At 40.6% G+C, this 15,024-nt stretch overlaps 1 protein-coding gene and 1 long non-coding RNA gene across 2 annotated transcripts; one reads left to right on the forward strand and one right to left on the reverse strand.

Moving 5' to 3' along the window:
• Positions 1–1,643: 1,643 nt before the first annotated feature.
• On the forward strand, positions 1,644–3,289 carry LOC140836213 (uncharacterized). The gene is made up of 2 exons (XR_012119027.1): positions 1,644–2,719; positions 2,867–3,289. It is a non-coding gene; the product is annotated as an uncharacterized lncRNA (long non-coding RNA).
• Positions 3,290–7,374: 4,085 nt separating this feature from the next.
• Positions 7,375–14,571, reverse strand: LOC140837452 (uncharacterized). Its single transcript, XM_073203614.1, has one exon. It carries the CDS (start codon positions 12,773–12,775, stop codon positions 7,376–7,378), a length of 5,400 nt encoding a protein of 1,799 aa, XP_073059715.1. The 5' UTR covers positions 12,776–14,571; the 3' UTR covers position 7,375.
• Positions 14,572–15,024: the final 453 nt, after the last annotated feature.

The raw sequence follows: 15,024 nt of genomic DNA on the forward strand, positions 1-15,024 counted from the left end.
GCTCTCGCAACAGTGTTGTCATTGACTTCATCATTTGCTTCTTGCATTTTAGAGGCATCGTCTAGGAGAAAAACCCGATCATAATATCCATCATGCAACTCTTTCTCTTTCTCATTATGATCTACTACCATATCACACAATAATATTTCATCATTCACATCAACAAATTTATCTTTGATGTTCTCGATCCTTCCAGCATCTACAATCATATCGATTTCAACATCATTATTTTTTGATAATTCCACATGAAGTACATGCATGTTCTGTGAATCCCCAAAACATAAATATGTCTTCACACCTATTGCATTGTTAATATAAACAGGAAGAGGATTGCAATGTCGTACACATGGCAAATAACTTAATCTCATTTTCGATTTATCTATATTCAATTCCAAAACTTTACTTATCAAATTCACCACTTCTTCACATGAACAATTATCCTTATCCAAAGTGATTACTGCCCATTTAGAATTAGAGCCTTGAAACCACGTACAAATGCCTTGTTCATCTATTCTCCACTCACCATTACCATTACATTTAAATAGAACATTAATTAATTAATGTCATTACCTGTATAAAAAAATAAAATAATCAGAAACATATTGTTGGAATCAAGCAACAAAAATAAAAAACTATATATCTGGGAAAAAGTTTTTAAAAGAAATATGACATGAACGGAGATCGATAATATATACGAGATGAAAGATGTTAAGTTTCCAGCGATATAAATTATGTTCACGACGATTGATACGAGGTTTAGATAAAACGTAGATTCCAAAAAAAATTCTCTGTGAAACCCGAAAATAACCAGATGATTAAACTAAATAAACTCACATTCAAACAAAAAATTGGGTGAAATCTGCTTCTTGTTATCCAATGCAGGTAGAATAAGAGCAATTTTATCAGCCTTTGTTGGTTACTCTGCAAAGTAAAAAATTTCTCACGTAAAAATAGGTAGAAAAGGCGTGACGAATGGATTATTGGAAGAGGCGCAAAAAGACTCGACCAAATGACCTAACCAAATTTTCATGGATAAATTTGTTTTTTAAGAGAATTAATTAATTGAAAATATAGAAAGATGGTTATTTACCTAAATAAAAAATATTTAAGGTCATTAACCAAATTAGCTTTCCACGGAGGTTATAAAACTAAATTCCCAGGTAAAATCATGGCATTTTAATTTTTACCGAGTTTTTCCCTTATATAAAACATTTCCTTTTTTATGCGTTTTACGTAATCAGTTCTTATTTCAGGAAATTATTTTCTAAAGCTAATATTATATTTATATTTAATTTATTACAATAATTAATTATCTTTGAAAATAATCCATCTCTTTTGGAAAAATGTCTCTGTCCGTCCTCACTCTCGGACACATGTGCCCTTTGGTGTAGTTTTCCCTCTTAAGAATTAAGAGGTTCTCACGTATTCGGGGTTTTTTTTTTCCTTTTTGTTTGGTATGAATTGGAATCGAGTTAACTCTGTGCTCAGATTTGTGGAACAAATTGAGCTTCTACAATCGAAAAGAATCATAATAGATTAAGGAGTAGGTCTCTATTGAGACAGTCTCACAAATCTTTATCTGTGAAATGGGTCAACCCTACCGATATTTACAATAAAAATTAATACTCTTTTTTCATGGATGACTGACCGACGATTTCGGTTGGGAATAATTCTAGCAAGCGAACTAGGTCAAGTTATAGTAATTGGACAGACGTCCAAGTATCGATCCCACAGAGACTATTATTTAATTACTAAGATTCGATTATTTTATTTAATCTAGGCGAACAATAAAGAGTGATTGTTTTGTAAGATGTAACGAATTAAATTAAACCAAGCTATGCTAAATTAATGACTAAGAGCAAATTTCAGAGAAGCTTGGAACTTGGGGATTTTTAAATTTAAATAAAATGACCGGGACACACAACGGTAACAAACTCAGATTTTATCACGCACTGGAACAATTTAACCACAGATTATTCGCTGTCACGATGCAATTCCCTAATTTAATTATAAATCCATTTCTAGAATTTATAATCCTATTTTCATTTAACAGTCCAATTATTTTTAATTGAATTTAATTAAACAAAAACGCATTTATCCACGAAGAATTACAGCTGTCGCCTAAAATCGCACACTGAAACCGAATACTATTTCTAGTCGGTTTAACCGCGTGTTGATTAATATTTTTGAAGCTAAATTTAACCAATTCTCTTTCGAGTCAAGATTAAACAACAAACATGCAAATAATTGGCCAAATTAAAAGCACGAAATTTATACAAATATTAATCAATAACATAGAACAATTTTATAAATCAAACACTTCAATGAATAACAAAAATCAGTCGTTTGTTCCTATCGTGGTCCCGATCACAAAAGAAAACTACTCCATAAATTCAAAACCAAAATCAAATTTAATAATTGAATTCATGAATAAAAAGCTAGAAAATTAAAAGAGACGAGAAAATCTCAGCGATGGCGCGCAGATATGCGTGTGAAGCGCGTCGTTTTCTCCCTCGATTTTCTCTCCGAGCCGTTGCCTTCTTTCACAAGTATGAAATTCCTCTCCAAAAACTCCAAAGTCGGCCGCCCTCTCGAAATTCAACCCCCATTTTGTTTTGTCTTTTTCCTTTTTATTCTTCTTCCAAATCTCGAGCAAATCTTCGCCAAATTCATCATCCGATATCATGGACACGGACCCCGTATCAGCCTCCGGAGTGGGGTCCGTGTAGCTTCTGTAATTTGACTTTCTCTTGTGAAGACGGACACGGACCCCGTGTATGGGTCCGTCCAGAGGTCCGTCTAGCTTCTGTAATTTGGATTCTCGGACTTTGAGGGACACGGACCCCGTTCAGGGGTCCGGATATAGATCCGTGTAGCTTCTGTAAATGCAATCTTGGTAACTGAATGGCACGGACCTGTCTCCGGGGTCCGTGTCCGGGTCCGTGTCTCTTCGGCAAAATTCTTCTTTTGTGGTTGAATGACACGGACCCTTACACGGGATCCGTGTAAGGGTCTGTGTATTGGTTCATGCTTTCTTCCTATTCTTCCGGTTATTTCTGACGTGGCATTGCAGAGTTTGACATTTCTTTCACTTCTTTGGCTTTTCTCCTCTTTTGGTCAAACCTACAATCAGCAAAAAATGAAACGAAATAAGCGCCAAACTCGGGGTAAAAAGATGCCAAATAAGCACGAATACGACAAAATAATATCCCTAAAGTACTATATAATTCGTGCTTATCAACTCCCCCACACTTAACCTTTGTTCGTCCTCGAACAAATCAGACAAAAATAAGGATGAGAAACATTTCAGATTCAGAACTCAAGTGACACAATCAAAACTTCTCAATTTGTCACATTCGTTCACCCCCAGTCAAAAGATCACGCTTCGCATATCATAAAATTCGTTTTCGTCGCAATTCAAGATTCAAACATTTACCCAGTAAAGATCAACAGAATAAAATGTGTGTAGTGTGTAGGTCCGACTCGTACTCATCTCCAGCTACTTGGTTTCATGATTACTTATTTTCATTTGTTATCGAAACGCCCCATATGCTTGACTTTCATACCCCTCTCTACTAAATGTTGAACGACAGTGACTTGGTTAATAGGTCTTTTTAAGCTTATAACGTAAGGCCAAGGCTCACGGCTACAATAAAAGATAGGGAATCAAAAGTGAGATACAATAAGCATTATTCCTGTAGCACATTCATTCAACTTTCGACTCGTCAACAGTTATTGTCTTTTCATCAATTCCAGAGCTCTAGCGTCTCCTTTTCTTTCTCATTGTTCACCCACTTTCACCCAAAAAATTTTGTTTCGGGTGCTTTCAACACTGCACATTTTCCTCCTTTTTCCTTTTCCGTCAACATTCTTTCTTTTTTTTTTTTTTTTTTTTTTTTTCATGAATAAAAATTCATAGACTCCTTCACACATATCTCTTCAATCTATTGGAGTATTTCAAACATTTCAATGTGCACAGGAGTTTTATTTCTCTCACATGTAGGTAGGAAAAAGTGTATAGGCTATGATTCAGGTAGTTGATGTGGGACATTGAATAAGTGACGAATGGGGGCTAACTGTGTGTCATTGACACACACCATTCGATTTTTTTTTTAGGCTCAAAAGGGGTCGCTAGGGGCGATGAATGATGTGTCGGTCAGGCTTGAAAGGCTCAAACGGTCCAAAGATCGCCTAAATCATCCCTAAGTCACCATCGTTCGTATTTTCGCTTCGAGGGCTAATCAGACAAGTTCTAGGGATCGTTATTCGATATCTTTTTTCTTTTTTCTTTTTTTTTTCTTTTCTTTTTTTTTTTTTTTTTTTTTTTTTTTTTCACAATTCACCAATTCACTATCAATGAGTAAAAGTTCGACCACGTGCATTGAACAAAATGTTGATGCAAAACTGGTTCATGTTAGACTCTCTCCTTGAAACTACGACTCCTCTCACTCAATACTAGGCATGAAGCAAATTTCTGGGTGATCCCAAAATCTAACAAATTAATCAGAATATCAAGTGAAACAGGAGTTCGTTGTCAAAAAATAATCTCATCCTACGTGAAAAGTGTTGTTAAGTGTTGTGCAACGATGTGTAACAAGACTGACCCACCCCCACACTTTGATAAGGACACTGCCCTCAGTGTAAAGCAATATAAAAGCAACGAACAAGACAGTTAAAGCAAAAACACTTCCCTGGACAATTTGCGAGCAAGTGGTGAAGATGCGGTAGAAATCAGCAACTCCTGAAAAGCACGACATCGAATACACAAGGAAACGTAAAAGGGCATAGGAGAGACACACAAATACACGATCAAAAATCAACAGATACTAACGATAAAGATCAAGTCTGACAACGTCGATAACTGCATAAAAAGAGCGAAATCCAGAAAAACAATAACATCCTCTACACATCCTAACAAAATAAACTACTGCTCGTCGGCGGAGTCCGTATCCAAATCTTCCATGTCGTCAAGGCCAGATCTGTCAAAGGGGGGCGCGGAGACATCGTCAGCAGAGGGCTGAATCCCTAGATGATGCTCGATGCGAGCCATTCTGGTGCTGAGGTTGTCAAAGGCATCAAACATGGAGAAGAAAACCTGTCGCATACCTCTTGGGGCTCGCTGTCGAGGGGGTGCACCAGCTTGAGGGCCGGCCTGGTCATCGAAACCCGCTTCTTCCTCCTCGACACGGGCTTCCCAGGCTCGCTCGTCAATGGTAGGGGCAGGCACTGGTGGGTCACGACGGTGACGAGTGAGATGGCTACTCCTAGGGTTACGATACCACGCACCCTGTCGAAAAATGAAATACATGCCCTGCATGGCCTGGGGGGTGAGCATCTGTGTGGATGTGGGCAATAACGAAGGCTCGCCGGTGAGATCAACGCCATGGGCTGCTAAGATCCGAGAGATGATGATCGGGAAGGGGGCATGTGGTTTCTTGTTCTTTGTCGGGTCGATATGCGCAACAGAACGCATATGAGACATGATGATTGATGCCAAAGGAATCGCCGGAATCGCCCCCAAGCCATTCAACATCTTATCAATAATGTAGAGGTCCATCAGACGAACCTCATTGTTTCCGGCCTTCCTCGGGATTATGTTAGCCCCAGTAAAATAACAGATCAGGCGATCAATGAGCGGAATATGCGTCGGAAGAACACTGAAACGGGAGCCGGTAGGGGATGTGACATATCGGAGACGGTGCCGAGCCTCAGGGATCCGGTATGTGCTGTCGGAGTGAAAAAAATCGACTTGGTTAAACTCCACCCAAGGGCCATCATTGGGGACTCCCAAAAGTAAGGCTAGATAAGCACTGGAGATGTCGATGGGGACGCCCTTGACGTACGTGCGGATCGATGTCAGCCCTGTTTTGTCTTTCTCTTCGAAATTCGCATAAAACTGCCACACTAGATCAGGGTAGTATGGTCCGGATATGTCCAACAAGGGTCCCCACCCAAACTTTTCGAACTCGGCCCGTATTGGTACCTCTTGATCAATCCGAGGGTGGATAGATTTTTCCACAATCATGGGATTTGTGTGCAGTGCCGAGTACCAGTCAGAGTTCTCGATGGAAGTGAATTTAGAAGCATCAAATGATCTCCTGACTGACCCAGAGGATGAAGAAGCACCGGTCCGAGCGCGCTTACCAGTCAACTTGCGAGGAGGCATTATGACTCAAGCGAATAAGTTCCAACAATTCAAACCACCAATAGCAAATACCAATAACCCAACCAACGATCAAGCATCAACAGACCCCAACGCAATGATAAAGAATCAACACCCAAATTACAAGAGACCACAAAATAGGGCTCCAATAACAATTTATCCCCAAAACCACAGAAAACGTGATAACACCGATACCCTTGAACAAGTAAATCCAGCAGAACACAAATCGACCAAACAATACCCAATCACTAATCCACAAACGCGCAATAATCGAACGGAATGCACAGACACACCAATGCGGAGGACCGGAAAATGGAATGCAGGTATAGCCACGCTTACCAGAACATAGATGATGGTGCAGTGGTGAGTTGTGGGCGGCGGCTCGGCAGGAATCGGTGGTGGAGCGGCGGCGGTCGGCGATGTGAGTGGTGGAAGGCGGTGGCGTGAGGGCGGTGCTGCGTTTGGAGATGGAAAAGGGAGTGTGGTGGTGGTGATATTTGAGGGTAGCGGACGGCAAATGCGGCGACGGGGCGGCGGCGGTCGGCGATGTGAGTGGTGGAGGAGGGAAATCGATTTTTGGGGGTTTAGGGGTTGAGGGGAGGGAAGTCGCGATTTTATTCAGAGAAGTCCCGAAATTTAAGGGCACGGACCCCGTGCTAGGGTCCGTGTAGAGGTCCGTGCACCTACTGTATTGCAGCTATTTGGAAAGTGACAGACACGGACCCCGTGTAGGGGTCCGGATCAAGGTCCGTGTAGCTACTGTATATCGACCAATTTGAGCATGAATGACACGGACCCCGTGCTAGGGTCCGGAGGGGGTCCGTGTAGCTACTGGATCAGAGAAAAAAAATCGCACAAAATACGACCCAACCCAAAATGATGCTATGCATGTATAATTCTTTAGATCTAAACATGTAAATTGAAGCTCAATCAAGAACACAAGATGCAAGAATTGTACAGAAACTTCCCTGGTCTGTTCGAGATTTTGAAACCGATCGCCCGATAAATTCTTTCACGCTTGATAAATTCCACCGCCAGTAGATAAATTACCTGCACCATCATTCTCTGAGATTAACTCACTAACTAGATGAATAAAGCAAAAAAAATAAAGAGAACTAAAATAAAACAGAGGGAAAAACTAAAATAAAACACTGGGTTGCCTCCCAGCAAGCGCTAAATTTAGAGTCGATGGCCTGACTGTACTCCCTTGATTCAGTTGGGATCCTGCAGATCCACTGTGGTCGGCTCATCGGGTATGGCACCACCATGATAGACCTTAAGCCTATGTCCATTCACTTTGAAAGATCCGGTTGCCTCACTAGTGATCTCCACTGTCCCATATGGGAAAACTTGCGTGATGGTGTAAGGACCGGACCACCGAGAACGCAACTTACCTGGCATCAATTTCAGTCGAGAATTATATAATAATACCTGTTGGCCCACCAAAAATTCTCGACCGACAATGTTCTGATCATGCCAGCGTTTGGTTTTCTCCTTGTAAAGCTTGGTATTCTCGTACGCCTCCAACCTAAACTCATCCAATTCGTTTAGCTGCAGCACTCTCGCGTCACCTGTGGTTTTAGCATCAAAATTCAGAAATTTGGTGGCCCAATAAGCCTTATGCTCAAGTTCGACAGGTAGGTGACATGACTTTCCATACAACAATTTAAAAGGAGACATGCCAATGGGGGTTTTGAAAGCAGTGCGGTACGCCCAAAGTGCATCGTCGAGTTTTCTAGACCATTCTTTCCTCGAAGCACCGACAGTCTTCTCCAGAATGCGTTTAAGTTCTCGGTTCGAAACCTCGACTTGGCCACTAGTTTGGGGATGGTAAGGTGTGGCCACCTTATGTCGGACCCCATACTTAGCCAATAGACTGTCAAATTGACGATTACAAAAATGAGTACCCCCATCGCTAATGATGGCCCTAGGTGTGCCAAAACGTGAGAAAATATTTTTCATAAGAAATTGAACAACAACCCTAGAGTCATTAGTTTTGCATGCAGTAGCCTCTACCCATTTAGACACGTAGTCCACAGCCACCAAAATGTACTTGTTCCCAAAAGAAACCGGGAACGGCCCCATGAAATCTATACCCCAAACATCAAATATCTCACATACCAAAATATTATTAAGAGGCATTTCATGTCGTCTAGAGATATTACCTGTACGCTGACAATTTGAACATTTTGTAACATACTCATGCGAATCCTTAAACAAAGTAGGCCAATAAAAACAAGACTGGAGGACTTTGGACGCAGTTCTAGTTGCCCCAAAGTGGCCTCCAGCCGGACCAGCATGACAATGAAACAAAATTTCACTTACCTCTTCCTGGGGTACACATCTACGGATTATACCGTCTGCACATATTCTAAACAAATAAGGGTCCTCCCACAAATAATATTTCAAATCAGAGAAAAATTTCTTCTTTTGTTGGTATGTAAAATGGGGAGGAATGAACTTACTTGATAGATAATTAACAAAATCGGCATACCATGGTAAACTGTCGATTGCAAAGAGTTGCTCGTCTGGGAAGTCATCACGAATAATTGCATTACCTGAACTTGGATTCTCCAAACGAGAAAGATGGTCTGCAACCTGGTTCTCTGTTCCCTTCCTATCGATGATGTCCAAATCGAATTCCTGCAAAAGAAGAATCCAACGAATTAGCCTTGGCTTTGCATCCTTTTTAGCCATCAAGTATTTCAAGGCGGAATGGTCAGTATGCACGACTACTTTGCTTCCTATGAGATACGATCTAAACTTATCAAGAGCAAAAACCACGGCAAGAAGCTCCTTCTCTGTAGTGGCATAGTTCAGTTGGGCGGCTGACAGTGTCATACTAGCATAGTAGATGACATGAATGCATTTATCCCGTTTTTGGCCCAACACTGCCCCTAGAGCTGTGTCACTTGCATCACACATCACCTCAAATGGCGACCCCCAATCAGGTGCTATCATCACTGGTGCGGTGATCAACTTCTCCTTCAGGACCTGAAATGCCTGCACACACTCATCAGAAAAATCAAATTTCACATCTTTTATCAGTAAATTGGTCAGTGGCTTAGAAATGCAGGAAAAATCTTTGATAAAACGTCTATAAAACCCTGCATGTCCTAAAAAACTACGCACTCCTCGGATGTTTGTTGGGGCGGGGAGTTTCTCTATCACTTCAATCTTAGCCTTATCGACCTCAATCCCCTTTTCAGAAATTTTGTGCCCCAACACTATCCCCTCTCTCACCATAAAATGGCATTTTTCCCAGTTCAGCACCAAATTTGACTCCTCACATCTCTCCAAAACTTTAGACAAATTAATCAAACAAGTATCGAATGAAGAGCCAAACACAGAAAAATCATCCATAAATATTTCAATGAAATCCTCAATCATATCATGGAAAATTGCCATCATGCATCGTTGGAAGGTCGCTGGTGCATTACATAGGCCGAATGGCATTCGTTTATATGCAAATGTCCCATAAGGACAAGTAAAAGTGGTTTTCTCCTGATCTTCAGGGTCGATAGGAATTTGCATATAACCTGAATAACCATCCAGGAAACAGTAAAAAGGATGTCCAGCTAACCTTTCCAACATTTGATCAATAAAAGGGAGGGGGAAGTGGTCTTTACGGGTGGCGTCATTAAGTTTCCTATAATCAATGCAGACACGCCACCCCGTAACAGTTCTGGTAGGAATTAATTCATTATTTTCATTCTTCACAACAGTGATCCCACCTTTTTTCGGAACAACTTGCACTGGACTAACCCACCTACTATCAGAAATTGGGTAAATAATACCTGCGTCCAGTAGCTTTATCACCTCTTTCTTCACCACCTCTTGCATAGCTGGGTTCAGACGTCTTTGAGGTTGGGTGGATGTCTTGTGGTCAGCCTCCATCAGAATTTTGTGCATGCACATGGAGGAGCTGATCCCCTTGATGTCCGCAATGCTCCAACCTATTGCTTTGATATTATCCCTCAGAACTCGCAGCAGCTTTTCTTCTTCCGTACCTGTCAAAGTAGAGGACACTATTACTGGCAGTTTATCACAATCAAGCAAAAACAAATATTTCAAATGAGAGGGAAGAGGTTTCATCTCTAAGATTGGGGCTTCTTCAATGGATGACCTTAAAGGTCTTGGGACATGCCCAAGCTCCCCAATCCTAGAGTTTACCGTTCTTGAAATCGGTCTGCCTGCTTCCAGATAATGCATGTATTCCTTCACATCCTCATTCTCCAACTCTCCTGAACATGAAACAGTCAAACAAATCTCCAAAGGATCTTCACCTATCAATTCCTGCAAACCATGCTCAACAAGCTCATCAGTAGCATCAATTCTAAAACAATCAGATGTATCATTAGGATATTTGATGGACTGAAAAACATTGAACACCACACTCTCATCATTCAATCTCAACACCAACTCACCCTTGTGTACATCTATCAGAGCTTTCCCAGTGGCTAAAAATGGTCTCCCTAAAATAAGAGGAATCTCACGATCCTCTTCCATGTCTAACACAACAAAGTCCACTGGGAAAATAAACTTGTCAACCTTTACTAACACATCCTCTACAATTCCCCTAGGAAATTTAATTGATCTATCAGCTAACTGTAGAGAAATTGTAGTTGGTTTCACTTCACCTATTCCTAGCTTCTCAAAACATGAATAAGGCATCAAATTTATGCTTGCACCTAAGTCACATAAAGCTTTAGCAAAAAATGAAGTTCCTATAGTGCAGGGAATAGAGAAACTACCTGGATCCTTAAGCTTTGGGGGTAATTTATTTTGTAAAATAGCAGAACATTCCTCCGAAAGCTTAACTGTCTCAAAGTCAACCAACTTCCTCTTGTTTGATAAAATCTCCTTAAGAAATTTAGCATAGGAGGGCATTTGAGCTAAAGCCTCTGCAAATGGAATATTTATGTGCAGCTTTTTGAAAATCTCAAGAAATTTTGAAAATTGAGTATCCAATTGCAGTTGCTTAGCTCTTTGGGGAAAGGGGAGTGAATTAATATCAATATTAGAGTTCGAGTTTAGAGACTTACCTTTCTCCCTTGCATCCTCAGGCTTTGGCTTGGCTGATTCCTTCTCCTTCACATCACTTCCACCATCAATTGCCTCTTGCTTAGTGGGAGACGTCACCGTGACTGCATTGACACCCTTAGGATTCTTTTCCGTGTCACTAGGTAGTGAACCCGGAGCTCGTGTAGCCATCTGTGTCGCTAACTGCCCTAGTTGAGTCTCCACTCTTTGCATCATGGCATCATGATTTTGCCATCTCATCTCATTCCCTGCTATGTACTTGGCGAGCATGTCCTCAAGATTAGACTTGCTATCCTGTGGCTTGAAACCAGGTGGCATAGAAGGTCCAGCACCTTGTGGAGGTTTAGGTGGTTGTTGAGGAGGCCTTTGCTGTGCAGGGTGCTGTGGAGGATTAAACTGTAATGGCACCACAGCATTCTCGGACTGTCTCCACCCGAAATTTGGATGATTCCTCCAGCCTGGATTATAGGAGAAACTGTATGGATTGTTTTGCTGACGCCCCTGGTTTCCCAAATAATTTACTGAATCCCCTCCAAAACACTGTATTTCCTCACAAGGCAGATCCGGCATGAATGGCATGTCACAAGATGGACCACCAACCATTTCAGCATTTCCTTGGATCTGATTCACTGACTTGACTGGTATTGACTTCTGCGCTTGTAACTGTGACATCTGATGTGTCAATCCATCAAGTTTTGCTGTAATCGCTGTCAAAGCATCCATCTCAAGGAATCCTACTTTCTTCTCCCTGCGGTTGTCTTGCCAACCCACATTGCTCTCGGCCATATTAGATATGATTTCGAGCGCTGCGGTTGGCGTTTTCCTATATAGACTCCCATTTGCTGCCGCATCAAGCATAGATCTCACAGAAGGATCTACCCCATAGTAAAATGTCTCCACCTGTTGGCCTACTGAAAAACCATGTCTCGGGCACATTCTCAACATCTTTTTAAACCTCGCCCATGCTGAATTCAGTGATTCCCCATCTCTCTGTCTAAATGAAGTGATTTCATTTCGCAGTTGTGTAATCTTAGTAGGGGGAAAATACCTGTGCATGAAGAACTCAACTAGCCCATCCCAAGTAGTGATAGAACCAGCTGGAAGGTCGCGAAGCCACTCCATAGCTTCTCCTTGCAAGGAGAATGGAAATAGTCTGAGTCGAATGGCATCAGTACTCACCCCATTGCACTTAATCGTATCACAGATTGACAGAAAATTCTCCAGATGTGCATTGGGGTCTTCAGATGGTGCTCCACCAAACTTTACTTGCATTTGAATCATTTGGATGATGCCTGGCTTTAGCTCGAATGAGTTTGCCTGAATCGTAGGGCGGATGATACTAGACCCATAACCTCCAAATGCTGGCCGATGAAGTTCCATCAACGTGCGTTCATCCTCTTCTCCGGCCATTCTCTCAACTTCTGGTTTATGATCTATTTCAGATTCTGCTTCAGATTCAAATTCCAGAGTCAAGTTGTTGTTCCTTCGGGCTCTGCGGATACTGCGGAGAGTGCTTTCAATCTCAAGATCAAGTGGCACTAGATTCCTGACGTCTTGAGCACGGCTCATATAACACGAGCTAACCCCTGAAATCAAAAATTTAAGTGCACGATTTAAGCTCCAAGAGAAAATAAGTAGAATAAACAAAGGTAATTAAAATGCCAAAGAAAAGAATAACTGAAAAATTTAAAACTAAGAATAAAAGCCTAGTCTCAAACAAATAATTTATCCTAATATTAAATAAATAGTCCCCGGCAACGGCGCCAAAAACTTGACCGACGATTTCGGTTGGGAATAATTCTAGCAAGCGAACTAGGTCAAGTTATAGTAATTGGACAGACGTCCAAGTATCGATCCCACAGAGACTATTATTTAATTACTAAGATTCGATTATTTTATTTAATCTAGGCGAACAATAAAGAGTGATTGTTTTGTAAGATGTAACGAATTAAATTAAACCAAGCTATGCTAAATTAATGACTAAGAGCAAATTTCAGAGAAGCTTGGAACTTGGGGATTTTTAAATTTAAATAAAATGACCGGGACACACAACGGTAACAAACTCAGATTTTATCACGCACTGGAACAATTTAACCACAGATTATTCGCTGTCACGATGCAATTCCCTAATTTAATTATAAATCCATTTCTAGAATTTATAATCCTATTTTCATTTAACAGTCCAATTATTTTTAATTGAATTTAATTAAACAAAAACGCATTTATCCACGAAGAATTACAGCTGTCGCCTAAAATCGCACACTGAAACCGAATACTATTTCTAGTCGGTTTAACCGCGTGTTGATTAATATTTTTGAAGCTAAATTTAACCAATTCTCTTTCGAGTCAAGATTAAACAACAAACATGCAAATAATTGGCCAAATTAAAAGCACGAAATTTATACAAATATTAATCAATAACATAGAACAATTTTATAAATCAAACACTTCAATGAATAACAAAAATCAGTCGTTTGTTCCTATCGTGGTCCCGATCACAAAAGAAAACTACTCCATAAATTCAAAACCAAAATCAAATTTAATAATTGAATTCATGAATAAAAAGCTAGAAAATTAAAAGAGACGAGAAAATCTCAGCGATGGCGCGCAGATATGCGTGTGAAGCGCGTCGTTTTCTCCCTCGATTTTCTCTCCGAGCCGTTGCCTTCTTTCACAAGTATGAAATTCCTGTCCAAAAACTCCAAAGTCGGCCGCCCTCTCGAAATTCAACCCCCATTTTGTTTTGTCTTTTTACTTTTTATTCTTCTTCCAAATCTCGAGCAAATCTTCGCCAAATTCATCATCCGATATCATGGACACGGACCCCGTATCAGCCTCCGGAGTGGGGTCCGTGTAGCTTCTGTAATTTGACTTTCTCTTGTGAAGACGGACACGGACCCCGTGTATGGGTCCGTCCAGAGGTCCGTCTAGCTTCTGTAATTTGGATTCTCGGACTTTGAGGGACACGGACCCCGTTCAGGGGTCCGGATATAGATCCGTGTAGCTTCTGTAAATGCAATCTTGGTAACTGAATGGCACGGACCTGTCTCCGGGGTCCGTGTCCGGGTCCGTGTCTCTTCGGCAAAATTCTTCTTTTGTGGTTGAATGACACGGACCCTTACACGGGATCCGTGTAAGGGTCTGTGTATTGGTTCATGCTTTCTTCCTATTCTTCCGGTTATTTCTGACGTGGCATTGCAGAGTTTGACATTTCTTTCACTTCTTTGGCTTTTCTCCTCTTTTGGTCAAACCTACAATCAGCAAAAAATGAAACGAAATAAGCGCCAAACTCGGGGTAAAAAGATGCCAAATAAGCACGAATACGACAAAATAATATCCCTAAAGTACTATATAATTCGTGCTTATCAATGACCCAAATAAGATATCCGTCTTACAAAATACGACTCGTGAGACCGTCTCACACGAGTTTTATCCTAGATTAAGTTATAACAAAATAAATTATAAATTTATGTATGTACACACAATCGTTTGGTTTGGATTTTTTTTTAATCTAAAATTTGAATCAACATATTTATTGTTTTGGTTGATGAACCGATCAAAATGGTGGTTTTTCGGATTTGTTCAACCTGGTTCCTACTAATTCTTTACGAAATACAAAACATAAAATTAATCACTCAAACCGATTAAAAAGAAATTTCTTGGTTTGGTTAATAAGGATAAATTGCTCATAAATCCTCAACTCAAACTCAACTTTACACAAACTACCTACACCTCAAAACCTTTCTTTAAACTCCCTAATACCTTAAAATGGACAAAAATACCCTTATTCCTAGATTACACTAGATTTAATCTCAAAT

This window comes from Primulina eburnea, chromosome 7, assembly GCF_022965805.1.
Source record: "Primulina eburnea isolate SZY01 chromosome 7, ASM2296580v1, whole genome shotgun sequence".
NCBI classification, from domain to species: domain Eukaryota; kingdom Viridiplantae; phylum Streptophyta; class Magnoliopsida; order Lamiales; family Gesneriaceae; genus Primulina; species Primulina eburnea.